A 27,950-nucleotide genomic window follows, 5' to 3' on the forward strand; every position below is an offset into this window, starting at 1 on the left:
TTTCAAGGGCTACAAGGAGAGCTTGGCCATAGGAAATCAAGAGGAGGGGGAAAGACTTTGGGAGGGAGGGGGGCGATGGTGGGCTCAAAGAGAGCAGATCTGATCCCAGTGGGATGGAGATTCACCATGAAGTAGTGGACCTGGTCAGTCAATTATAATGGGAAAGGCACCAATTTAGTGGGGAGGAGGGGGTGGTGTGTGTCCAAGATACCAAGGGCCCAAGGAATCACCTGAAAACATAGAAGGGCAGGGCAGAGTTGGACCTACTGTGTTCCCCCGATTCCCCTTTTTGTACAGAAATAACCCACACATAAGGCCCTGCCAGCTTCACAGCCCATCCTCCATATTGGTGGAAATGTTTGTGACCTGCTGAGGTTGGTCAGGTCTGGGGATGGACTGCACTCACCTGAGGAGAAGGTCTGAGGCTCCCAGGGTCCATTCCCTCTGGCTCCAGGCTCCCTGTACAGGTAGCAAAGCAACCAAAGTGATTCCATTTTGTCAAATTCCTCCTTCGGGTCCCTGGTTTTTATATCTGGGTCCTGTTTCTCCCACCCTTGAAGGACCCACAAAGTAGAAATAGCCAAAGCTCTTACTAAGAGAGGTCACACCTAACCATGGGAGGCTGTAATTCTCATTCTCTGAAAACCATGAGAAAGCCAGGAGCCCCCAAAAGAATCCCTCCCTTTACCTCTGCATGGAAAAGCCCAGCTTCCCCACTCCATCTTCTTAATCCCAGCCTGAGTGCCTTGGTGTTCATAATCTGGGAGACTGCTATTTGGGGTTCTCACATTAAAACTGTTCTAATTTCACTCCAATTTGGGTGTCTGCCTTTGACCCAATCCCTGCTTGGGGCCAGGCTCAGGTCCTCAGAAGATGAAGCAGAGAGGCAGAAGCATCCCAGAGGAGGAGAGGACATTCCCCTCTTTCCTTATGTCAGAGACAAGCCCATAGGGATTCAGGGAGTAAGGTTCCAGAAGGTACAAAGGCCCTGGCCCTGTCCTCAGGGGAGAGACTCTACCCTACAGAAGAATGCAGGGAGGGTCAGGATTGGAAAGGAAGGTGGCTGAAGAAGGAGACAACTCCCCTCCCTCTTTTACTTCTCTCTCCCCATCCTTCTATAGAGACCTCAGAGGTACAAGGGGCTTTGAGATCCCAGATGGGAGACCAATCAGTGCCTCAGTGGCTCCTGAGTCAGAGCTCTTTCTCCCCACCTGATTCTCTGCCCTCTCCCCAACTACCACACACATCACACATCCTCATTCAGACAACAGACTACTGGCTGCAGGAAGGAGAAGAGCCAGGGGACTGTGGGTTGAGGTGGGCTCTGGAATAAAGCCAGGGAATATCATCCTAAGAGATGACCCCAGGAAGCCTGAGCCAGAGAAACAAAATCCTGCCCGAGAATCAACTCTGAGAAGAAAGGGCCAGGGAAGTAGCAGGTTTGGGGAGCAGGAGTAGGGTCTGGGAGGGAAGACAAATCTTTGAAGGTCATGGCAGGGAGGTCAGGGCCATTTAGGTGAGAGAAGTGTTCCAGGGAAACAGCTGAGCCTGGGAAAACAGGAAGAATATCTAGGAGCTGGGGAGGACTGCTGCGACCCTCACATAGAGTTTAGTATTGGAGTCTCTAAAAGGAAAGTGGAGACAGGGAGCCCCCAAACTGGGATCTGAAGAGGAACCAGCCCAAGAACTATAGGTTCAGATAAGGGGGAAACAGGAAAAAGCTTTGGTAACTGTGTTTAAGGTGAGGTCTTGGGGGTAGGAAGGCAGGACTCTTGGATGCTTAAAGGGGGCTGGGTCCAAAGGCAGGACAGCTGAATTTCACACTTGATTTTAGTCAAAAAGCTGAGAAACCAAGACATGTGAATCTCTAAACATGAGACGGGGACACAAAATAGGACCCCTGGGTCCTGATCCGAATCCTAAAATTGACTCCTGGATTTCTCTGGACAAAGTCTGAAGTCTGGAAAAGTATGACCCAAATCTGGGAAGGGAATGGGAGTCTGGAAAAGGTTTAGGGGTGGGAGCTCATCCAGCAGGCAGGCTTGGTAGAAAGGTAGGCCTTGGTAGACTTGGAGGACATTCACCATGAGGTCAGGAAAAGGAGACCCAATGGCAAGGAAATATAGGGGGGAGGGAAGAGAAGGGGGGAGAGAGAGTGGTCCCTCCGTCCTACCTGGGACCTGCAAGCATGGGTCTGGCTCCCAGAAGACAAAGAGGTCGCAGCTGTAGAAGGCACAGAGGTCTTAGCAGGAAGGTTTCCTGCTTCCCAGCAGCTCACTCTGACAGGGTCTTCCTAGTCCCAAGAGCTCCGCCCTGTCCTTTCCCTAGTATAGATGGGCCCTTTCCTCCAATCACACCCAGGGATAGGACTTCAGGACTCTCACAGTCTCTCCTACCTAAGCCCTGCCCCCCCTCACTCAAAGATCCCTTCTTCTGTCCTAAACTCTTTTCAAACTCCACCCCAGGACTCAAATTCCACCTGAGCCACCACTCCCCAGGCTGTGGTCATCTCTGAGAGCTCCTCCTCCCCACTGCCTCCACCAGCTCCTTCCCTCTCAGACTCAGCCACTCATCCTTCAGAGCAGAGAGACCGCCCTGCTAAAACTGCCTCACCAGACGACTAAGCCAAAATAAGGGACCCTATTCTTTGTGCAGGTAGAAACAAGTGGCTCTTGGGATGCTCCATGCAATTTGTAACTGTTAATTCAGATTGATTGCACTGTTCTTAAACCTTTACTGGGGGACCAGACCTTAAGGCAAAATATTCTGAAACTTCATCATTAAAGCAATATGATGAAAAACCGTAAATATAAAAATTAAAGGCAATCAGATAAAAATTATTCTATTTTGAATGCAATCATTCTAGTGTAACAAATTGAGAGATGGATGAAGAGACTTTTGTATATAAGATAATTCAGAAAGGAATGTATTGAACAGAATTGATATTATTTACCGAGTATGTTTCACTTTTTAAATCTGAAATGTTATTTATGATATATCAACTTCGGTTTCTTTTGCTGTTACAATGTTTGGGAAACCATTGCATGAGAAATACAGGAATTTGTTTAAATGGTGATACAATTGTATTCTTAGAAGTTTCCTTTTGTGATCTGGATACTATGAAACTAGGAATTAAACTGTAAAGAGTATTATTAAAATGTTTAAAACTTCTTACATACTTTTACTTGGATACATTTGGGAACTGCACTCCAGTGATAGTTATTCTATTCCAAAAATTCCAAAAAGTTATTCAATTCAAATTATGAAATTATGAACTGTGAGAAAGTGTCATAACAATGTTTCAAAATTCTTCCACACTTACCTGGGTACATTTTGAGGAAAATCCCTCAATAATACTGCCATGTTATTCCAGTCAAGTGGCATTAGTAATGTGTGTTATGATGGGGAAATATGACTAGTATGTGGGTTTAATGAGATGATTCAGGCCAGTTCCAATGATCTTATGATGAAGAAAGCCATCTACAGCTAGAGAGAGAACTGTGGGAATTGAATGTAGATCACAATATAACATTTTCACTTTATTTGTTGTTGTTTGCTTACATTTTGTTTTCTTTCTCAATTTTTTTTCCTTTTTGATATATTTTTTCCTGTGCAGTATATGTGAAAAAAATGTACAAAAAAATTGCACATGTATAATATATATTGGATTACTTGCCATCTAGGCGAGAGGGAGGAGGGAAGGGAAAGGATAGTTTTGTTACATAAGGTTTTGCAAGGGTGAATGTTGAAAATAATCCATGCATATATTTTGAAAATGGAAAAAAGAGAGAGGAAACCAGAGACAGCCAGAAAGTGAAAGAGAGAGTGAGATAGAGAAATAGAAACAGAGTCAGAGAGACATAGAAGAGACAGAGACAAAGACAGACAGACAGAAAGAATATGCCAGAGGAATAGAGAGGGAAGGAACAAAGGAGAGAAATCAAGAAAGAGAATCAGAGAAAGTTAGAGGGACAAAGAAAAATAGACAGAGAGATAAAGAGAGCAAAGGAGTGAGAGAGAGAATAAGAAAAAAAAAAGTGAGACAAAAATACAAAGACAAAAAAAAAAAGAGAGGAAGTCAAAAAGTGAGAAAGAAAAAGGACAATTAAAAGAGACAGAGTGAAAAAGCAACAAAAAGAGACAGATCTAGAGAAAGTAGGAGAGAATACAAGTGCCAAACAGAGAGTGAGAGCCAGAATAAGACAATTTAAAACTGTAACAAAGATAATAAAAGTAAGAGAAAAAAAAAAGACAATAAGAGACACATTAAGAGACAGAGTAACAGAGTAAGAAATAAAGTGAGAGAAACAGACACAAAGAGAAAAACAGACAGGCAGAGACAGTGACAGAGAGAGCCAGATAGACCAAGCAGAGCAAGAAGGAGAGAAAGTATCAGAAGGAGAGAAAAAGAGTCAGAAATACATAGGTGGGGGGAGGGGGGGAGAAAAAAAAACAATGTGAGAGAAACAAAAAAAAGAGAGAGTCAGAGAGAAAGTGACAGATAGAAAAACAGTGTGTGTGTGGGGAGGGAGGGAGGGAGAGAGAGAGAGAGAGAGAGAGAGAGAGAGAGTGTGTGTTAGTTAGTTATATACAGAGATAGGCAGAGAGAATGAGCCAGCATAAGCCAGAGATAGAAAGAGTGAATGAATGTGTCAGAAGGAGCAACGGAGAGAGAGAGAAAATCAGTGACTGAGAGAGAGAGAAAAAAGAACTGTGAAGAGAGATACAGAAAGAGACAGAAAAACAGAAGGAAACACATGGAGAGGGGAAGCCAGAGAGCGAGAGAAAGGGGTGAGAGAGATAGAAACAGAGAGTCAAAGAAAATGAGGGAGAGACAAAGGTAGAGACAGACAGAAAGAAAGAAAGAATAAATCTGAGACTGAGTGAGAAAGAGACAACAAAAAGGAACAATTAAAAGAGACTGAGTGAAAAAGAGACATAGAGAGAGAGCAAAGCAGACCTAGCCAGAGAGAGAGAAAGGGGAAAAAAAAGTATCAGAAAGATGTAAAAAGACAGAGTGAGGGAAAGAAAAAGAATAAAAATAAGAAAAAGAAACAGGGTAAGAGAAATGGAAAAAGAGAGAGGAACAGAGATGGAGGGGAAGACAGAGGGGGAGAGATGCAGGGGGAGAGATGGAGGGGGAGAGAAAAACTGTGAAGAAAGATAAGAGACAGAAAGACACAAACAGAAACACGCGGAGCAAGGAAACCAGAGAGTGAGAAAAAGGGAGTGAGAAACATAGAAACAGAGAGTAAAAAAAAAATGGGGGGGGGGAGGAAGAGGGGGAGGAGGGAAGAAACAGAGAGCCAAAATCAGAGAAAGACAGACAGAAAGAATTAGAGAGAGAAAGAAAGGAAAGGAAAGATTAATAGAGATTGATTGAGACAGAGTCAGAGATAGCAAAACAGACCTAGCTAGAGAGATAGAGAGGGAAGTAGAGACAGAGTGAGGGAGAGAGAGAAAGTAAAAAAGAGAAACAGGGTGAGTTAAACAGAGAAAAAGCGAGGAACAGAGTCAGAAAGAGACAGACAGAAAAAGAGAGGAAAAGAGCCAGAGTCAAAGGTATATAGAGAGCCAGAAAGAATGAGTCAACATGAGCCAGAAAGAGAGAGTGAATGTATCAGAAGGAGCAATAGAGAGAGAAAAAGAGAGAGAGAGAGAGAGAGAGAGAGAGAGAGAGAGAAAGAGAGAGAGAGAGAGAGAGAAACTGTAAAAAGAGATACAGAGATAGAAAGAAAGAGGAAACACATGGATATGGGAAGCCAGGGAGTGAGAGAAAGAGACTGAGAGAGATAGAAACAGAGAGTCAAGAAAAAGGAGGGATGGACAGAGACAAAGACAGACCAACAGAAAGAATAAATCTGAGAGCAAGTGAGAAAGAGATAAAGAAAAGGAACGATTTAAAGAGATTGAGTGAAAAGAGACAGAGACAGATAGTAAGAGATAGCAAAACAGACCTAGCCATAGAGAGGGAGTGTGAAGAAGAGAAAAAGAATGTCAGAAACATATAAAGAGACAGTGAGGGAGGGGGAAAAAATGAGAAAGAGAAAAGGAAACAGAGAGTGAGAGAGAGAAAGAGAGAATCTCAAAGGTACATATAGAGAGGGGGAGAGAGAAGAAGCCAGCATAAGCTAGACTCTTAGGGGGAAGACAGAGTGAATGTGCCTGAAGGAGAGAGAGTCAATGAGTGAGAGAGAAAGAGAAAAGCAAACTGCAAGAGAGAGAGATACAAAGAGCCAGAAAGACAGAAACACAGGGTGAGGGGAAGCCAGAGCATGAGAGAGAAAGAGAAAGAATGATTAAAAAACATAAAGAGAAAAAGAGACAAAGAGGGACAGAGGGACAGAGCCAGAGAGAACAAGAGAGAGCAAATCAGAGAGAGGAAAAAAAGGAGAAAATGGAAGTGCCAGATGGAGAGAGAGAAAGCCAGAGAGTGACAGAGAGAGAATTTAAAGAAGAAAAAGTAAAAGAAATGGAGAAAAAGAAAGAAAAAGGAAACAGTGTCAGAGAGAAAGAGGAACAGAAAAAGAAAGTGAAAGAGTAAGAAAGAGAGAAACAGAATCAGAGAGAAAGAAAAAGGCAAACAGGCAGAAACAGTGAAAGAGAAAACCAGATAGAGCAAATAAAAAAAAAGAGAAAAGGAGAGAAAGTGCCAGAGGGAAAAAGACAGAGAATAAGAGAGAGAAAAAAATCAGAGAGACAGAAAGACAGTGACTGATACAAAGATGGGGAGAAGGAGGGAGGGATGGAGGAAAGGAGAGAGAGAGAGAGAGAAGAAAGCCCAAGAGTGAAAGAGAGAGTGAACAAAGAAAAAAAAAGTAGTCAGCAAAATAGAGAAAAACAGAGAAAGAGTGAAAGAAACAGGTATGAGAGAGAGCCAGAGAAAGAACCAAAAAGAACCAAAGAGACAAACACAGATAAAGAGAGAAGGAAAAAGGAGGAAAAGACAAAGGAAGGAAGGAAGGAAGGATGAGAGTGGCAGAGAGACACAGAGAGAGACAGAGAGAGAGGGAGGGAGGGAAAAGATGAGGCAGACATGAGAGAGAGAGAGACAGAAATGAAGGGTAATGGGAGCCAAATAATAAGAGAATGAGAAAGAGAAATAAAAAGAGCAATTTAAAAAGGCAGAAAGAAAAAAGAAACACAGACAAATAAGAGACAAAGATTTGGTCAGAGAAAGCAGGAGATCAGGAGACAACAAAAATGCCAGAGAGAGGAAGAAAGCCAGAGTGTGAAAAAGAGAAAGTAAAAGAGAGAACCAGAAAAACAGATATATACAGAAAGGGGGAGGGGGGGAACACAGTAAGAAAGAATCAAAGAGAGACAGAGCCAGAGAGACAGGAAAAGAGTCATTGAAACAGAGAAAAAGTGAGAGAGGATCAGTATCAGAGAGAAATAAGTACAGAGACAGAAAAACACAGTGAGAGAGAGCAAAGACAAAGAAACAGACAGAGAGACAGAGAAACAGAAAGACAGACAGACAGATGGAGAAAGCCAGAAAGTGAAACGGAGAGTAAGAAAGAGAGAAAGAAAAAGAGTGATTCCAAGGGACACCGACAGAAAGAGTCAGAGAGAGCAAAACAGAATGGGGAGGGGAGAGAGAGAGAGAGAGGAAGGAAGGAAAAATAAAAGAGTGAGAGTGAGAAAGAGAGTGTTAGAAAGTTACAGAGACAGACAGACAGAACCAAAAAGACAGCTGGAGTCAGAGGCTGAGAGAGTGAAAAAGAGAGAAAACAAACAATTAAAAGAGATAGAGAGAGAAAGAGGCAGAGAAAAAGACTGCAAACCAGAGTGAGTCAGAGAGCAGAAAAAAAAGAGAGAAAGGAAATGCCAGATGGAGAGACAGAGACAGAAAGAGACAGAGAGAGAAACACACACACACACACACACACACACACACACACACACAGAGACACAGACAAAAAGCAAGACAGAGAACAAGAGTGACACAGAGAGCAAGAGCGAGAGCACAAAAAAAGCCAGAGTGAAAAAGTAAGAAAAAGACAAAGAAAACTGAGTTTTAATCATAGCTTTGCCACTTGGTGTCTATGGGATATTCAGCAAGATATTTAACCACATTTGAGGTTAAATGAGATCTAAGACCTCTCATCTTTAAAATGAGTCCAGGGGACAAGGTGCTAAGTCCCCTTCCAGCTGTAATTCTATGATTTGATATTAAGCAAATGCAGTTTGCCTGCAATTTTTATTGTCTGACTTTGGAGGTATATCAAAAGACCAGGTTCTTTTTGCAGAGACATGCTTTAAAATGGAAATTATTTTTAAATTTACTTGGCTATTTCTGAGGAGGAGGGATATACTTTTATACATTTTACCTTTAAAAATATCTCAGTTGGGTTATTCACTGAACACCAACTCAAACAGAAACAGAAAAAACAAAGTTTGCATAATCCTCAATTTCCTCTAAAATAAAAGGTTTTACCTAAGAGGGCCCAAAACAGAAGCTCAGATCCAATGTGGAGCCAAGTACTGATAGCAGTATCTGTGGTAACAAAGGACTAGGGACAAAAGGATTGTCCACTAACGGCAAAATATTTGAAAAAATCATGACATACGAATGCAATGGAATCTTCTTATTCAGTGACAAATGATATGCATATGGGGGAAATATGGGAAAGACCTAGGGATATATCTCTAAATATACATATATGGTGATACATGCACATACACATATAAATCTATATCATATGTACATTATACATATAATGTATATGTATACATTACAACAATGGGGAACACACATATGGAAGTACCTACATATATACATACATATGGGGATTTGTGCATATAAACACATATGTGTGAATATATATAGTAATATATACATATGCATATATACATCCATGTGAAAAATTTGTATGAACCAATTTAGAATGAAAATGGGGACCAAATGAACACTATGCACAATGAATATAACAAAAAGGAAATCAAACATTGAGTCATCACCCTCAGACACTAATTAGCCTGTGATCCTGGGTGTGATGCTGGGCAAGTCACTTCACCATACCAAGCACCAAGTAACCAAAATCCACAAATGTCCTAGAAAACAGATAAAGAAGCCTACCTACCTCCTCAGTGAGGAGAAATAGGGATCCTATCTATATTTTCGGCAGCAGAACACTATTTATACTGTCAGATGCAAGTATTGTATCCAATGTTTTTGATTAACTGTTTTTTATGAGAGAATTTAGCCTAGGGGAAAGATTGAAAGAGGAGAATATGATATAAATACAAAAAACTTCAGTAAATATATTTTTAGAATAAATAACTGAAATTAGTGGAGTTAGACTACATTGATGCTGTTGGTCTCTTCTGCAACGGTGGAGAAATTGAGCAAGATAGAGATTAGAGAGTATTTAATAATTTATTAAAAGGGAGAGATTTACTGGGACCAAATGGATCCATGGTTTGATACCAGGGTTGAATGAGACTGGGGTCTCAAAGAATCCAGCAGCGAATAACAGATACAAGATTCTTTTATAGAGTAAGAAGAACAATGACAATAATGGGGAAGGTACCTGGATGGGGATGACCTAATGGGGGGAGGCACCTAGGATGACATAATGGGGAGTACTAGAGAGGCTCCTGATATTGTAATGACATCTAAAATGGATAAAGACACTTATCCCATCAAACATTAAGAGGGAATGATTATAGCCTGAAGTCTATGATATAAGATCTTTATCCTATCAAACATTATGAGGGAATGATTATAATCTGAGGCAGAGTAACTGAATAGGACAATTAGGGAAACTGGGTCAGGACATTAAAAGAGAACTGTAGCACAACACTTCTAGGCGCTTAAATTTCTAAGTTTTTACTTAAACAAGAAATGGAAATCCTCAGGGAATTTTATGTGCTATGGTGAATAGTGCAAAATTCTGTGTCAGAACATTATATCAGAATTCTGAAAGAGGAATGAAGCAGACCAAATCTAGAATCATAAACATAGAGCCTGCCCCATGCTGGCTTCCTTCCTGTGGATGCTCTACAATTTATCCACATCTTGTGGTCACAGAGGTTGATACAAGTTTCAGATCTGGTATTGATGTAATATGATTTTGTAGCCACCTGATTTGGGAGGGGAGGGGGCAGCAAGTCAGTGATGCTAGATTTTCTGCCTCAGGAAACTCCTAAGCCCAACCTGTCTGATTCTGACCCCTCCTTAGTCAGAGGAGGTCTCAGGAAACTCGCACAGATCAAACTCCTGAGACAATAGTGAAAAAGACCACTCCTCAATTCACAGCAGACTGATAATCTCCTCAGTAATGACCTGATCTACCATCTTTGATTGAAAGCTGGATAAATGATGCTCCTGGCCTGTTTCTCTGCTGAATTCCCTTAGAATTCCAGCCCACTTTGTAAGAAAGTTACTTACAATAAAGCTTTGCCTCTTGACTAGGAGAAGGGTTGCAGCCTGCACATGGTTTTGAGAATCCTTGCACCACTGGTCTGTGTTAGGGACTACGCCTTAGTTCAAAACCCAGAAAGCCTGTAAAGGGCTAAAGGAGGCTGTACTATTAGGAGTGGGTTGGTTCTCCCAAAGCCCCCACAGCTGTGAATGATACACACCTGAAGGAATTGCAAATCAGCCTTTACTGAGGCAGAAGTTGCTGGTGAATTGGGAATGAAATAAATGGGAGGCAAGAGGGAAGAGGAAACAGAGAATGCAACTGCCTCAGTCTCCTTGTAGTGTTATCAACTTCTCAGATGAAGGGATTTATTCTGCTGGTGAGAATGAGATCCCCAGCAACCACTAGCTCCTATAACACCCAGAAAGCACTAGCAGGTGGCTCCTGTTTATGCCCTCATATCTATGTGTAACCAAAGCAACACTCCATATGTGCTAAGTATATACTGCCATGTGGGGCCGCCCAAATAACTTGCTATTGTATCAAATCGAAACAAAGTATTGTTTTGTATTGAAACTCTCCCTTTTAGAAGTTCACAATCCCCTTGAAGGATTGAGACAGTGATCCAAGAAATTTGACCCACAAATTGGTTAGTGGCCCCTTAAGTGGTAAGTCATTGTCGGATTTGATTATAAAGATAAATGTCCTCTTAGACAACGTGTATGTGCACATTTTCTCCTCAAGAGCTCTGTTATTGCAGCGATTACAATCTATCATGATCAGGAATACACTGTTTAGGGGGATTGTGCAGTGATTGTATCAAACTCTGAAAGTTCTAAGTGCAATATATTCCTCTGGTTTCTCGACATGAAAGCGTTTCCAACTTTCCAGGAAGGTTGGATTTTCATGGACACATGGCCACAGGCATGCAAAGACCCTCGGGGACTGTCTCTCACTGGGTCAGAATAATTCTCTGACTCCTGGGTTACCTAGCAACCCCATCTCATCAAATCTCTAATCACCTGAGCAAGATGTTTCCTGGGCTTTCATTCTTGCAGCAGTGCTGGCAGGCCCTGAAACCCAGGGCCAGGAGTCAGGGACAGTAGAGATCATGAAATCATCATGCGGCCCTGTAATATTCTTCTCTAAAATGTAATGTTCTCTGGGAGCAGGTTTCTTGGGAGGCTTCTGGGAGCAGCCTTCCTTTCAGTTTCTTAGAGGCCTTCTGTAGACTTGGTTCCGAGAGATTGAGCTCTGGCTTCTGAATCTCACCGACTGAATCCTGGTTGAGGTTCCTAGCTTTTATATGCTCTCTTAAAGATGTGATTGTTGTGGAACTATAGTAAGTACTAAGTACATGTACTGAACTAGAGAACTGTTAAGCACCTTGCTAAACAATCATTGTCTCTATCAATTCCACTGATTTAGCACCTTGTTTCAAGTTCTGGCCCATAACATAAGACCACAACCTTTGTAGAAAAACAGACCTTCATGTGCCACTCATTGAAATCTGTAAGGTTGTGTTCTAATGGAAACTTATCCTGTTTATGTTACATTTCTTCTGTCTGGCAGTTTCTCAAAGGAATTGGTTGGCTACATGGGTTGGTCATTCAGTAGGGTTTCAGTGAGAGTATAGCGACTTTACCAGTGGTAGAAAAAACAAAATTAAATCTGAAGACTTCTATTCTTTCAAAGGTTGTGAAAGGGACTGATTAGATGAAGTTTTCTCAGTTTGAGTCAAAGTCACATGATCCCTATTCCCAGGCCTTGAACCCTGGGATGCAGGAAGTCACATCAAGTTAGTGAACTTACAGGAATTGACATGACCCTCAGGAAGCAGATGCTATCCAAGGAAAAAGCATGGGTCTTTTCCTTTTTAACAGGGTGTTCTACTTCCTGCTGGTTAGGTAGAGCACATGGCAGGAGTTGGGATGTTTCCTGGGTGTGCTGGGCCTCTCCCTGCAGGGACTAATAAATGGGACCCTCGGATTTTCAACCTCATACATGTGTGAGCATTTTCCTCATATTTATTTCAGAATCAGAATGTAGTCAGGAGGACAGGAGTTCAAATCCGGCCTCAGACACTTAACACTTCCTATTTTTGTGACCCTGATCAAGCCATTTAACTCCAATTGCCCCACCAAAAAATAAATCAGAATGCAGTTAGTGGTACAGTGGATATAGCTTTTAATCATGAGAACCCTGAGCTTTAATCCCACATCATAAACTGACTGGTCAATTACTAGGACCCCTATTTGCCTCAGTTTCTTAGATTGTAAAATGAGCATAACAATCACACTTAATCCTAGGGTTCTCATGATGATAAAATGAGAGAGCATAATGCATGACACACAGTGGGTACTATAGAAATGGTAGTTAACTGATTCCATTTTGACCATTTCCTCCCCAGTTGTTCTCTCCTTCATTAACCACTGTTATCCTCTTACTTACATATGATTTATTGAGGCACTAAATTTATCCTCTTTATCGGGAGTTTAGTTGTTTTCTACATAGTTTTTGGTGTAGTGTCTGTACTGCCAGTCTGGGGCTTCCAGGAGAGCAGGAGAAGACCCTTATATTGCTTTAGTCTCTCCACACTGCTTACACTCCTAAGGTTTCTCTCCAGTGTGGATTTTCTGATGTGCACTAAGATAAGTCTTATATCTAAAGACCTTTGCACATTGGTTACATTCATAAAGTTTCTCTCCATTGTGGATTCTCTGATGTCTAGTAAGACTTCTCTTTTGTCTTAAGGCCTTTCCACATTGATTACATTCATAAAGTTTCTCTCCAGTGTGGATTCTCTGATGTATAGTAAGATTTCCTTTAAGACTAAAAGTCTTTCCACATTGGTTACATTCATAAGGTTTCTCTCCAGTGTGGACTGCCTGATGTGCAGTAAGATTTGTCTGACATCTATAGGTCTTTCCACACTGCTTACATTCATAAGGTTTCTCTCCAGTGTGGATTCTCTGATGGGCAATAAGGATTCCCATTTGCCTGAAGGCCTTTCCACATTGATTACATTCATAAGGTTTCTCTCCAGTGTGGATTCTCTGATGTGCAGTAAGACTTTGCTTATATATAAAGGCCTTCCCACATTGGTTACATTCATAAGTTTTCTCTCCAATGTGGATTCTCTGATGTGCAGTAAGACTTTGCTTATATAGAAAGGCCTTCCCACATTGGTTACATTCATAGGGTTTCTCACCAGTGTGGATTGCCTGATGTGCAGTAAGAGTTCCTATTTGCCTAAAGGTCTTTCCACATTGGTTACATTCATAAGTTTTCTCTGCAGTGTGGATTCTCTGATGTGCAGTAAGAGTTCCTATTTGCCTAAAGGCCTTTCCACATTGGTTACATTCATAAGGTTTCTCTCCAGTGTGGATTCTCTGATGTGCATTAAGAGCTCCTACTTGACTAAAGGCCTTTCCACATTGGTTACATTCATAAGTTTTCTCTCCAATGTGGATTCTCTGATGTGCAGTAAGACTTTGCTTATATATAAAGGCCTTTCCACATTGGTTACATTCATAAGGTTTCTCTCCAGTGTGGATTGCCTGATGTGCAGTAAGAGTTCCTATTTGCCTAAAGGCCTTTCCACATTGGTTGCATTCATAAGGTTTCTCTCCAGTGTGGATTCTCTGATGTACAATAAGAGCTCTCCTTTTTATAAAACCCTTTCCACATTGGTTACATTCATAAGGTTTCTCTCCAGTATGGATTCTCTGATGTGCACTAAAACAAGTCTTAAATCTAAAGACCTTTGCACAATGGTTACATTTATAAGCTCTCTCTCTAGTGTGGGTTTTCTGATGTGCAGTAAAACTTTGCTTATATATAAAGGCTTTTCCACATTGGTTACATTCATAAGGTTTCTCTCCAGTGTGAATTTTCTGGTGTGTAGTAAGATCTGTCTTATATTTAAAGGCCTTTCCACACTGGTAACATTCATAAGGTTTCTCTCCAGTGTGGATTCTCTGATGTACAATAACATTGCCCTTTTTTGTAAAAGCCTTTCCACACTGCTTACATTCATAGAGTTTCTCTCCAGTGTGGAATCCCTGATGTCTACTAAGAGCTCTCCTTTTTCTAAAAGCTATTCCACTTTGCTTCTCTCCAGAGTTGATGACATCATGCGTCACACAGATTTCTCTCCAGGGCAAGTCACAGGGACCATCACTCATGAATCTTTGCCTGTGACTTTGCACTACAGAAAGGCTTGGGTGTGCAGTAGTTTCCTTCATTTCAAATCTCATTGCATCTTCTGAAAAATAACAACAACAAAGAATAAAACAAATACAGACATGGTTTAGGAACATATACATACATATATATTTATATCCCCTTCCCTGCATCAGCAGAACAGAAACTCAGTTATTTCTATTTTCCCAGGCAAAGAGAAAAATCTAAAATGGGCAGAACCAAACATCTTAAAATCCCATTAATTTCATTCCAAGGATGACTGAATTTCTAATGAGTTTCCAGCATAATAACATTGGATTCCCACAATAAACCTGTGACAACACAGGATGTGCCTTCATTCTTACTTTAAGTACAACTCATATGATCAGCTCAGAATGGCTGAGTGACTTGACCAAATCCCAGCAGCTCAGACTAGAATCCATACCTTTGAATGGGCATGCTCTGCCTACAATATCTGACAAATTAACTCCACTCTCCATTTTTCCCTTTCCAATTCATCATCAGCACTTTCAATCCTTTCTTCATAGACAGGTCATTGGCTGCATATATACTAAATACTCAGAAATTGTAACCACAACCAATTTCCCTTGTGAGCATTTTCCTTTTTTTTTTTTTTTTTTTTGTTACATGATTTGAGGTCACATTCAGAATGTTAACACTGTGCTTTTGTTTACCTGAGGGAGAAGTGATTTTGTTCTGACCCTTTACTTTTTTTTTTTTGAGACAACAATTGCTCATTTGTTTTAGAAAAAATGTCATTAAATGTCCCCTGCATATCCTCAGAACAAGCACAATTATAAGAAATGGATATAATTATCAACATTTGAACATTTGTCTCATACAGAAAATGAAGTACATCATCCTGTAGTATGGAAGGATAGGGCATGCTCCACTACTGCAACTGACTCCCTTTTAGAAGTTCACAATTGCCTTGAAGGACTGAGACAGTGATGCAAGGGATTTGACCCACAAATTGGTTAATGACCCTTTAAGTTGTAAATCATTGTCATATTTGGTTACAGACAGTTGTCCTATGAGACAACATGCATTTGTACATTTCCACCTCCAGAGCTCTCTTTCTGCAGCGATTTCAATCTATCATGATCAGCAATACACTGTTTTGGGGGGATTGTACAGTGATTTCATCAAACTCTGACCAGGTCTTCCTCTGGTTTCTCAACTTGACATAAAATTTTTTCCAACATTCCAGGAAAGCAAGACTTTCATAGATAAATGGCCATGGGAGGGCAAAGACCTTCTGGGATTGTGTCTCATTGGGCCACAATAATTCTCTGACTTCTGGGTTACCTTCCATCTTATCAAATCTCTAATCACCTGAGCAAGATGTTATCAGAGTTTTCATTCTTGCAGCAGAGCTGGCAGGCTACTTGAAACCCAGGGCCAGGAGGCAGGACAATAGAGATTATGAAAACATCATGAAAGACCTTCAAAGGTTGTGAATGGGACAGAAAGGATGAAGTTTTTTCTGTTTGAGACTATGTCACATGATCCCTGTTCTCAGGCCTTGAACCCTGGGATGCAGAAAGTCACATTAAGTTAGTGAAGTTATAGGAAGTGATGTGACCCACAGGAAGCAGATACTATCCAATGCAAATCTTGGATCTTTTCCTAATAAATAGGCTGTTCTACTTCCTGCTGCTCAGGTCTAGCACATGGCAGGATATAGATGACTCCTGGGAATGCTGGGCCTTTCCCTGCAGGGACTAAATAAATGCTTTCTCTTTGTACCTGAAGATGTCTCTGATTAGGTAATTTGGGAAAGGAGGCCTTGCACCCATCTCACCTAGTTGTGACTAAATAAATATTTTAAAAAATCATAAAGCAAAATTTGCAATTGAACCGAAAGTACATTTGTCAAATAATGACATGTTTGTCATGAGCCATTAGAAATATAAATCTTTTTAAATGTAATCAAGAATTTCTTTTGACTTGCTAGAGTTTAAAGAATGGGAGTTTGTCCAACTCTCCTCCTATTTTTGACCTCATACATGTGTGAGCATTTTCCTCAAATTTGGTTCAAAATCAGAATGCAGTCAAGAGGACTTGAGTTCAAATGTGGTCTCTGACACTTAATACTTCCTAGCTGTGTGACCCTGGGTAAGTCACTTAACCCCAACTACAATAGAAATAAACAAATAAATAAATCAGAATGCAGTTAGCTTTACAGTGAACATAGCTTTTAATCATGAAGACCTGAGTTTTAATCCCATCTCATAAGTGAGCTAGTCAATTTACAAGACCCCCGTTTGTCTCAGTGTCTTATTCTATAAAATGAGCATAAAAAATTGCACCTAATCCTAGGATTCTCAATGGGATAAAATAAGAGAGCACAGTACATAAAACACAGTAAATGCTATAGAAATGCTAGTTATTTGATTCCATTTTGATTATTCCCTCTCCAATTGGTCTCTCTTTAACTAACCATTATTATCCTCACTAAGAAATGATGTAGTGAGGCACTAAATTAATCCACTTTATCTGGCTCATGGTGGGTTTCTACATAGTTGTTTGTATAGTGTCTGCCCCAACAGTCTGTGGCCTCCAGGAGAGCAGGGGATATCCCTTGTATCTCTTGTTGTTCCTAGTCCTTAACTCAGGGACTGGCATGCAGCAGGCACTTAAATCTTTGCTGACTTGAAGAAATTCTAGGAAATGGGTCATCTTGGAAAACCTAATCCCTTTTGGTACTTTCAGCAGAATTCCTTTGATCCAATTCCAAACTTTTTATAGGGTCACATAAATAATCACTGGAAGGAATCTAGAGATCCACAGAGCACAACCCACTTATTTTATAGCTGGGAAACTGAGATTCAGTGACCCAGGAAGGTATTGTCAAAAAATATCTGAAAAAGAATTCCAAGACTGGTCTTTCCCCCTCAAACCTATCAGTTATTTCTTAGTAACTTCTAGAAGTCTCTTGTAACCACAACTCACATACACCTGCTTCCACCTCACTCACCTGGAAGGTAGTTCCTCAGGCCTTCTTGGTCCAGCATCCATGGTGCTTCACTTTGGTTAAAATAAAAGATCACACATTTCACTGGAAGTCCTGGGTATGGAAATCAGTTAAGGATGAAGATGGAGAGAAGTTTGTAATTTTCTTCTCTATTTTGACATTCACCCCATCATGTTCACTGCACTTACCTAGTAGTGCTTATAAAGCAAGAACCCTAAATGAGATGTGTCACATTATCCTGTTGTCCTACTTGTTCTGAAAAAGAGCCAAATCTTCCTCCCCCCTTTCTCTGGATACAAATAGAATCTTTCCTCATGTGTTCTTTATTGTTAATTTAGATATTTAGAGTAGTCAAAGTAAGTTATTTGCTGGAAGTTTTCCTTAAACAATATTTTTGTTGCTATATTTTAAAGAAATGACAAGTCACAGAACCTGGAAAATAGTACAGAAAGAGAAAAAGAAAGAAAGAAAGAAAGAAAGAAAGAAAGAAAGAAAGAAAGAAAGAAAGAAAGAAAGAAAGAAAGAAAGAAAGAAGAAAGAAAGAAAGGAAGGAAGGAAGGAAGGAAGGAAGGAAGGAAGGAAGGAAGGAAGGAAGGAAGGAAGGAAGGAAGGAAAAAAGAAAGAAAGAAAGAAAGAAAGAAAAAAAGAAAGAAAGAAAGAAAGAAAGAAAGAAAGAAATGCTTATTCCCTTCCATTTTTTTCCCACCAGTTGTGATGGAATTGCAGAGAAGATTAAGAAATATCCTGTACCAGAGACAACAAAGTGCTTTGGGCTACAGATTGATGACTGTTTAAAAGATGAATATTCCAAATACTAGAGCGATCCCATAGAGGAACTGGTTGTAAGGAAAAGCTGCCTGAGCAATTTTCAGAGCTTTGGAAGGCAAATTGTGCATCCACATACAGGTTAAATTAAATCATCCCTGAGATTACTTCCATGGTTGAGATGCTTCCATTCTGATTTGATCTTTGACATGAAGCTGTTTAGATCTAGAAAGAGAAAACTTTAGGAACAGCAAAAGACACCCTCGGGATCCTACCCAACAATAAAAAGACCAACACTTTCACTTTCCTAATTGATAACACCCCCCACCCCCCACCCCCGGCCAAACAAACCCAAGAAAAACCCTGCCAACTGGGGATTGAAGATAATCCCTTTGATTGTAGACTTGGAATTATCAGGGGATGTGCCCTTACCCAGAGAGAGCAGGTTCCTGGCATTCTCTACCATGACTTCCTTGTACAGCTCCTTCTGAGAATGATCCAAGAGGCCCCACTCCTCCTGGGTGAAGTCCACAGCCACATCCTTGAAAGTCACCATCTCCTAAACCATCAAAAATCATAAGATGTAGAGCTGAAAAACACTTCAGAATTAAAAAGTCCAGCCCTCTTCAATATACAGGTGGAAACTGAAACACAGAGAAGGGATTTCCCCAAAGGTCATCTCCTTTATGAGTGTCAGAGTCAACTCTTAAATCTTTGGTTACAAAGAGTCTGAGTGTTGAGAAAAGCATTTGATCCAACCAGTTAGAAGAAAGCTGAGAAATGATGGAATGGCTTCTGATGAGAAGTTTCATAATGGAATGGCCTACTCAGGCCTCATAGCATGTTCCATAAATGGAACTCTTTTCCTTAGTAACCATATTGCTCTCCCAACTCCATTTCATATTTCCCACTACCCATGACTACTTCATCTCTGCATTTTAGTAAAAACTTCTCCTAAATCTTTTGTCAAAGGGAATGGTCATTGTGAATTCTTCACTTGTTTATGTTGAACCAGGAACTGGTTTCCCTAACCTTGTTAAGGTCTATGTATAAGCCATATCTCACAGTTTATTTCCTTTATTCTCTTATTTTTCTTTTGAACAACTGAGGAATTTATTGCTTTTGTACACTTTTGAGATTTCCAAGGAGAAGACCACATGGATACTCAGGGAGGAGGGTGCAAAGTTAGAAAAGGTAGAGGAAGGAAGGAGGCCTGACTTTGGATTCCAATGATGAATAGTCTTGTAAAAGAAAAACCCACACTCTGAGCCATGGGGATTTAGGAGTTGTCACTCCTGGGAGGGAACTAGCACTTGAAGAAGTAGGATAGCATAGACATAGAGTTGAGATTTTTAGGAAAAAGCCCTGAAGTCAGAAGGATCTGAGTTTAAATCTTTCAAATGTGATTTCAGATACTTAACAGTTCCTAGCTGTGTGATACTAAGTCACTTAATCCAAATTGCCAGGACGGATGGATGGATGGACAGACAGAAGGAAGGAAGGAAGGAAGGAAGGAAGGAAGGAAGGAAGGGAGGGAGGGAGAGAGGAAGGGAGGGAGGAGGGAAGGAGGGAGAGAAGGAGAGAGGGAGAGAGAATGAGAGAGAGGCAGAAAGAGAAAAAGGAAGAAAGAAAGAAAGAAAGACAAAAAAAGGAAGGAAGGAAAGAAAAAAGGACAGAAGGAGAGAAGGAAAGAAAAAAGAGATTTCTAGAAAATATCGAAGAAAAACAAAAGGACAACAAGACAAGATGAATATCTAGAGGAGATGGTTCCTGCAGTGTTGCTGAGAAGCAGTGTTCATTCTGACACCTGCCCTGATACACATTATTCTGAAAGAAAGGTATCTGTAGGGTTTGGCTCTCAGCCAGTGGCAGAAAGCACCCAAAGCACAGAGCTCAGAATGGAAACCTTAGAGGCTTTGATTGGATGTAGTATCCAGGGATGAAACATAGAGAGGGTGAGTAGAGGAGCTATGGAAGAGAAAACAAGAATCCAAGCAAAATAGAAAAAGAAAATGGACAATGAGGTGCAGGAGGGAAATCTTTGTTTAAAAGGGGAAGAAAAATGGATGAAATTAAAAATGTAATATACAAAAATAGTCAAAGGGCAAGAGAGGAAGGGGAATCTACAAGAGAACTAAAAGGAATAAAGGGGATGAAGAAATGTGGAATGGGATGAAAGCAGAAAAGATATCCAAATATCTTGAGAAAGTAGAGGTAAAAAAAACTTGTGGCATCTTCTTAATGGGATAAGAGAGGATTATGCATATTTCTTTGCAACACATGGAACTTCTACAAAAATTCACCACAAGGATACAGAGATCTTGCAGACAAATGTAAAAGGCAGAAAGAATCATTGTTTCCTTTCATTCCTTAGTGAAACAAGAATGGAAACTCTTTTTAGGGATCACCAACAAAAGAGACAAACCTAAATGGAAATTTAACAGTATCATGTTAAATAATGGCTGAGTCAGAGAACAGATTTTGCAAAACATAACTTAGCAAAGGAGAATAAGAATGATCACTTAAATAATAAACCAGAATTTCTGGAATTCAGGCAAAGCAGTCTTTAGAGAAGAAACAACGACTTACCATCACACATTAAGAATACAGAAAAAGAGATGATTAATTGAATATGCATTATAAACATATTAGAAAAATAAACAAGCAAAAGTAAATGAAAAAGAACAGATTGAAATTAGCAGGGAAAAAGATATATTGCAAGTGAAAAAATTAAAATGACAGAACTAAAATTGGCTTCTTTGGAATGACTAATAAAATGGAGGAAGCACTTAGCTAAGCTGCTCAAAGGGAAAGCAAAAAAATTCAGTAAATAAAATAGCAAATGGCAAAAGTAATATCACAATAAATTAGAAGAAATAAAAGGGATATTTAGAACATATACCATTTCATACTAAAGAAACTGGAAAAGACAAGGGAAGAGAAATTCTCCCAATAGCATGAAATATTCAAATTGTCAGAAGACAGGAAAATTCTATCCAATCTATAAAGAACAATTAGTCTGCTCATTTTACCACTAATTCCCCCAAATAAGAAAGTAGCCTTTTAAGAGAATCCTTTGAAGAATCTAACAGACCCAATATTGAAAGCAAGGAAAGTCCAAAGATAGAGAATAAATTACAAATCAACAAATAAACTTTGTCTCTCCTCTTCAATTTTAAGCATTATCCTATCAAAACAGATAGAAAATTATGCAAGAAACCATTTTTAATGATCAAGTGCTAATGCTACTAGGGTTGGAAGTATAGTTGTACATTGGGAAAACAATGAACATAATCTCATTCTAAACCAAAATATCCAAAACCACATAATCAATACAATAAAGAGAATGTTTTGGTGAAAGTACATAAGTCTTTGGTTAAAAATTTAATTAGGACTATAGACCTGGTGGGACCAGAATTCTTGGAAAAGTAAGAGCTAGAGTTAGACATGTTTATCAGTGGAATAAGAATATTTGAGAAGAAACTTTTGTTAAAGAAAAATCAAGGAGCTCATAAAACCTTGTCCACACAACAAACTCTCTACAAACAAGGAGTGAATGGGGTCATCTGATGCCTGAACCTCACTCATCTAGACCAAGGAAGCAAGGATAAACACAACATGGAGCTGAACACAAAAATACAATTTACTCACAAGTGAAAAGGGGAGAAGGAGAAAAAGGGGAGGACAAGTTAGAGGGAGGACAGATGAAGGGAAGGATTAGTCCTAACTAAAACAAATCCAAAGGCTGTACAAAATTATATATTTTTTTTTTCTTTTTGAGGTGGTAAAGGCAATCAGGGATTTCCCATGAATGGGAAATGCATGAATAAGAGCCATATATGTAATGGAATACAAATCCTGAAGAACGATGTTGAAACATGCTGGTCTCTAACACTTAAAGATGTGAGACTCTGGTGCACAATGAGAAATATGTTTTAGTACAAAGGCAAGTGGATTATTTTTTTTTTTTTAATTTTTCACACTGATTGAACGAAGTATGTAATGGGTTTGTTTTTATTTGTGTTTCCAAAGAATATGGAACAGGTGAAAAAAATGAGAAGATGGAACTTGGTTGATACGAATATGTGTTTGTGTATACATACATGAGAATACTGAGCAATTAATTCCTGAAAACTCAAGATGACATGTTGTCTACCCCTTCTTTCAACATGAACATTGAGAAATTTTACTGAGCTTAACTACACACATTTCTGTGAAAGGGGGTTAGTTTTTCTTGCTTTCTCAATGGGAGAGCATAGTATAAAGGAAAGAGAGAGAAGGTTAATTTTTGTTTTAAAAAAAGCCATAGAGCACCAGCCTGAAGCAGGAGTAACTTGAGTTCAAATCTGGTCTCAGACACTTAACATTGCCTAGCTGTGTGACCTTGGGCAAGTCACTTAACCTCAATTACCTCAGGACAAAAAAAAGGCCAAAATTTGAATGTAATGAAGTAAATCAATATCAGCCTGCTCCCACCCAATTTTCTGACTACTGGAGTAACACTAAAATATGGATTAAAAACTCCTCCCTTCCAAGGTTTTTGTGAGGATCACAGGAGATATTGATAAGGTGCTTAACTTGTGTCTAGCGCTCAATAGGTCCCTCAAAATAATTGCCAGTTTTCTTCTTTCAGGCAGTCTTGAAATTAGGCTGACTACTCAGGAGGTGGGTTTCAAAAGTAGCACCCTCCGAAAACAGGGACACTGATACATTGTTGGTGGAATTGTGAATACATCCAGCCATTCTGGAGAGCCCAAAAAGTTATCAAACTGTGCATACCCTTTGATCCAGCAGTGTCTCTACTGGGCTTATACCCCAAAGAGATACTAAAAAAGGGAAAGGGACCTGTATGTGCCAAAATGTTTGTGGCAGCCCTGTTTGTAGTGGCCAGAAGCTGGAAAATGAATGGATGCCCATCAATTGGAGAATGGTTGAGTAAATTGTGGTATATGAATGTTATGGAATATTATTGTTCTGTAAGAAATGACCAGCAGGATGAATACAGAGAGGCTTGGAGAGAATTACATGAACTGATGCTAAGTGAAATGAGCAGAACCAGGAAATCATTATATACCTCAACAGCGATACTGTATGAGGATGTATTCTGATGGAAGTGGATTTCTTCAACAAAGACAAGATCTAACTTAGTTTCAATTGATCAAGGATGAACAGAAGCAGCTTCACCCAAAGAAAGAACACTAGGAAATGAATGTAAATTGCTTGCATTTTTGTTCTTCTTCCTAGGTTATTTATACCTTCTAAATCCAATTCTCCCTGAGCAACAAGAAAATTTTTCGGTTCTCCACACATATATTGTATCCAAGATCTACTGTAATCTATTTAACATGTATAGGACTGCTTGCCATCTTGGGGAGAGGGTGGAGGGAGGGAGGGGAAAAATCGGAACAGAAGTGAGTGCAAATGTTGTAATGTTGTAAAAAATTACCCTGGCATGGGTTCTGTCAATAAAAAGTTATTTAAAAAATAAAGATAAAAATAAACCTACCCCCCCCAAAAAAAAAAAAAAAAGTATCACCCTCCCCTTTGAGCCTATCAGCCCTGGTGGAAGAGCCACCATCTCCTCGAGTTCTGTCTTTCCCCTGCCACATGGTTGGGTCAGTTTTGTTATTTACCCTGAAAGGTGACAAAGCTGCTCAGGAGTAGACTTACAGACCCAGTGGGCAAAAGCTCCATGTGCCTCCCTCCCAGCACGATTCTGAAGGCCTCTGGACAAATTAGTATGGTTGCCTAGAAACCTAAAGATCAGCCATTTTGAAACCAGAGTCCTTCAGCTATGACAGACTTCCCAACATGGCACATTGCCACCCCCTGCTCTGCTGAACACAGGAGCTCCCACATGGACGCAAGAGGAGCCTTGTGTATTGAAACAAAAGAAAGTGTATCCATACTGAATGCCCTTTCTAGGCCATACTCATTAATCTCTTTTTACCTGTAGAATGAATAAGAGTGTCTGATGTTTGCTGAACATTTAAACTAAACATTGTCTGGAGTCAGTTCCCTCCATTTTACTTTTCCAGGGAAACCCAGGACCTGCTGCAGCTGGTGGCAGAGTCACAGTTTTTGGGAAACTTTCTCAAGTGCCATGACACACGAATGTGGCTCTTTCAGTGCTCCCTTTTCTCCCTCTTCTTCTTACTGTCTCTGCCAATTCCTGGCTCTCTGCACAGGGGACCCCAAATTAAACCTCCAGAAAACCAGTTTCTATACTATCAGGACACACAGTCTTAGTGTCCAAGAACAACAGAGGCAAGGAGAATCCCAGCAGCCTCTTTGAAATGGTAAAGATCAGTCCCTGTGCCAGGGTGGGTCTTAGAAGCACCAGAGCAGCAGGATGGCCTCAGAGCTCTTTATACTGGAACTCCAGGGTTTACACCTAGGGCCTTTCTCAATGCTTATTGGCTGGACCCAAGAAATGGTCAAGGGGAGGGATTGGGGTGATATGGGAAGGCCTGTGAGACCTGAGGCAGAAGAACAGGAGCAACCCCAGGAGGACAGTTTGTATAGTAACTTGCAGCCCGGGAACAACAGAAGCAAGGAGAATCCTGGGAGCCTCTTTTAGCCAGGAGAGAGTGATCCTTGTATCAGGGTGGGGCTTAGAAGCACCAGAGCAGCAGAAAGACCCCAGAACTCCTGGGCTTGGACCTAAAGGTTTTCTCAATGCTTTTTGGCTAAACCAAGAAATGATCAAGGAGAGGGATTTGGGGAGACCTGAATAGGCTTGTGGGACCTGAGGCAGAAGTACATGAGCAGCCCCAGGAGGACAGTTCCTGCTCTGATGAGCACACTGCCCAGGACAAGAATTGGGAAGTCTTCCAGGCTCTGCTCCCAGGCTGCTGCGACAAGTCTGTGAAGGGTTTTCCAGGAGCTTCAAGGGCTACAAGCAGAGCTTGGCCATAGGAAATCAGAGGAGGGGGAGAGACTTTGGGAGGTAGGGAGCAATGACAGGCCCAGAGAGAGCAGATCTGATCCCAGTGAGATGGAGATTCACCATGAATGGTGAATGGATCATGAAGTGGTAGACCTGGTCAGTCTATTGTAATGGGAAGGGCACCAATTTAGGAGGGGGGAGGGTCTCAGTGCCCAAGATACCAAGGGGGCAAGGAATCAGCTGGAAATATAGAAGGGCAGTGTTGGTCCTACTGTGTTCCCCTGATACCTCTTTTTGTACAAAAATGACCCCCACACAAGGTCCTGCCAACTTCACAGCCACTCCTCATGTCTATAGAAATGGCTGTGACCTCCTGAGCGGTCAGGTCTGGGGATGGACTGCACTCACATGAGGAGGAGGTTCGAGGCTCCCAGGGCCCATTCCCTCTGGCTCCAGGCGCCCTGTGCAGGTAGGAAAGCAACTAAAATGACTGCATTTTGTCCAGTTTCTCCCTCTAGTCCCAGGCTTTTATCTCAGGACCCTGGAGCTTCCACTCTTGAAGGACCCACAGAGTAGCAACAACCAAAGCTTTTATTGAGAGAGGTCACACCTCAATGGGGGCTTTAATTCTAAGTTTCTTTGAAAACCAAGGGAAAGCCAGGAGGCCCAAGGAAAGTTCCTCCCTTTACCTCTGCATGGAAAAGCCCAACTTCCCATCTCCATCTTCTTAGTCCCAGCCTGAGTGCCTTGGTGTTCATAGTCTGAGTGACTCTGATTTGGGGCTCTCACATTAAAACTGTTCTAATTTCACTCCACTTTGGGTGTCTGCCTTTGACCCAATCCCTGCTTGGGCCAGGCTTGGGTCCTCAGAAGATGAAGCTGGAGAGGGAAAAGCATCCCAGAGGAGGAGAGGACTTCCCCCCTCTTTCCCTATGTGGGAGGCCAGGCTACAGGGATTCAGGAAATGAGGTCCTAGGAGTTACTAAGGCCCTGGCCCTGTCCTCAGAGGAGAGACTCTACCCTACAGAAGAATGCAGGAAGGGTCAGGATTGGAAAGGAAGGTGGCTGAAGAAGGAGACAACTCCCCTCCCTCTTTTACTTCTCTTCTCTCTCCCCATCCTTCTACAGAGACCTCAGAAGTACAAGGGCCTTTGAGACCCCAGATGGGAGACCAATCAGTGCCTCAGTGGCTCCTGAGTCAGAGCTCTCTACTCCCACCTGGTCCTCTGTCCTCTCTGTGTCCCCTCTCCCCAACTACCACACACATCATCAGATAACAGACTGCTTGATATAGAAAGGAGGAGAGCCAGGGGACTAGGGGATAGGGTGGGCTCTGGAATGAAGCCAGGGAATATCATCCTAAATGATGACCCCAGAAGCTGAGCCTGAGGGACAAAATCCTACTTGGGAATCAACTCTGAGAGAAGAAAGGGCTAGGGAAGTAGCAGGTTTGGGGAGCAGGGGTAGGGTCTGGGAGGGAAGACAAACCTATGTAGGTCATGGCCATTTAGTTGAGAGAAGTGCTCCAGGGAAACAACTGAGCCTGGGAAAACAGGAAGAATACCTAGGAGCTGGGGAGGACTGCTGCGACCCTCACATAGAGTTTAGGATTGGAGTCTCTAAAAGGAAAGTGGAGACAGGGAGCCCCCAAACTGGGATCTGAAGGGGAACCAGCCCCAGAGCTATAGGTTCAGATAAGGGGGAACAGGAAAAAGCTTTGGTAACTGTGTTTAAGGTGAGGTCTTGGGGGTGGGAAGGCAGGACTCCTGGATCCTTAAAGGGGGCCGGATCTAAAGGCAGGACAGCTGAATTTCACACTTGATTTTAGTCAAAAAGCTGAGAAACCAGGACATGTGAATTTCTAAACATGAGATGGGCCGCCTGGGTCCTGATCAGAAAGCTGAAATTGGGATTCCTGGACTTCTATGGACAAAGTCTGAAGTCTGGAAAAGTGTGACCCAAATCTGGGAAGGGAATGGGAGTCTGGAAAAGGTTTAGGGGTGGGAGCTCATCCAGCAGGCAGGCTTGGTAGAAAGGTAGGCCTTGGTAGACTTGGAGGACATTCACCACGAGGTCAGGAAAAGGAGACCCAATGGCCGGGAAATATTGGGGGAGGGGCGAGAAGGGGGGAGAGGGCGCTGTCTCAGACCTACCAGGGGCCGGCAAGGACGGGTCTGGCTTTCAGAAGACAAAGAAGTCTCAGCTGCAGCGGAAGGCAGAGAGATTTCAGCGCAACGGTTTCCTGCTTCCCAGCAGCTCACTCTGACAGGGTCTTTCTAGTCCCAAGAGCTCCGCCCTGTCCTTTCCCCAGGATAGATGGGCTCTTTCCTCCAATCACACCCAGGGCCAGGACGTTAGGACTCTCAGTCTCTCCTGCCTAAGCCCAGCCCCCCGTCACTGAAAGATCCCTTCTTCTGTCCTAACCTCCTTTCAAACTCCTCCCCACCTGGAGGAGGGGCCACCTGAGCCACCACTCCCCAGGCCGGTCATCTCTGAGAGCTCCTCCTCCCCAGTGCCTCCATCAGCTCCCTCCCTCTCAGACTCAGCCCCTCATCCTTCCGAACAGAGAGACCGCCCTGCTGAAACTGCCTCAGCGGACTGAGCCAAAGTAAAGGACCCTATTCTTTGTGCAGGTAGCAGCAAGCGGCTCTTGGGAAGACTGGGATGCTCCACGCAATTTGTAACTGTTAATCCAGATTGGACTGGACTGAATTGTTAAATGGCTGATCTTTAAGATTTTACA

General features: G+C 41.5%; 1 protein-coding gene across 1 annotated transcript; it reads right to left on the minus strand.

Annotated features, from left to right (window-relative positions):
• Positions 1 to 12,477: 12,477 nt before the first annotated feature.
• Positions 12,478 to 27,747, minus strand: LOC100922713 (zinc finger protein 420). The gene is made up of 4 exons (XM_031951170.1): positions 27,361 to 27,747; positions 18,751 to 18,877; positions 17,557 to 17,646; positions 12,478 to 14,637 (listed from the first exon to the last, which is right to left on the minus strand). The coding sequence occupies exons 2-4, from the start codon at positions 18,872 to 18,874 to the stop codon at positions 12,980 to 12,982; spliced, it is 1,872 nt and encodes a 623-aa protein (XP_031807030.1). The 5' UTR covers positions 18,875 to 18,877; positions 27,361 to 27,747; the 3' UTR covers positions 12,478 to 12,979.
• Positions 27,748 to 27,950: the final 203 nt, after the last annotated feature.

Source organism: Sarcophilus harrisii, chromosome 1 (assembly GCF_902635505.1).
Source record: "Sarcophilus harrisii chromosome 1, mSarHar1.11, whole genome shotgun sequence".
In the NCBI taxonomy this organism is placed as follows: Eukaryota; Metazoa; Chordata; class Mammalia; order Dasyuromorphia; family Dasyuridae; genus Sarcophilus; species Sarcophilus harrisii.

Excerpts from the sequence above, each read along its gene's own strand:
- LOC100922713 (XM_031951170.1), bottom strand. The coding sequence starts at position 18,874 with ATGGTGACTTTCAAGGATGTGGCTGTGGACTTCACCCAGGAGGAGTGG. Across the intron at positions 17,647-18,750 it reads CAGGAACCTGCTCTCTCTGG|GACTTCCAGTGAAATGTGTG; the intron begins GTAAGGGCACAT and ends TTCCATACCCAG. Across the intron at positions 14,638-17,556 it reads CCTGAGGAACTACCTTCCAG|AAGATGCAATGAGATTTGAA; the intron begins GTGAGTGAGGTG and ends GTTATTTTTCAG.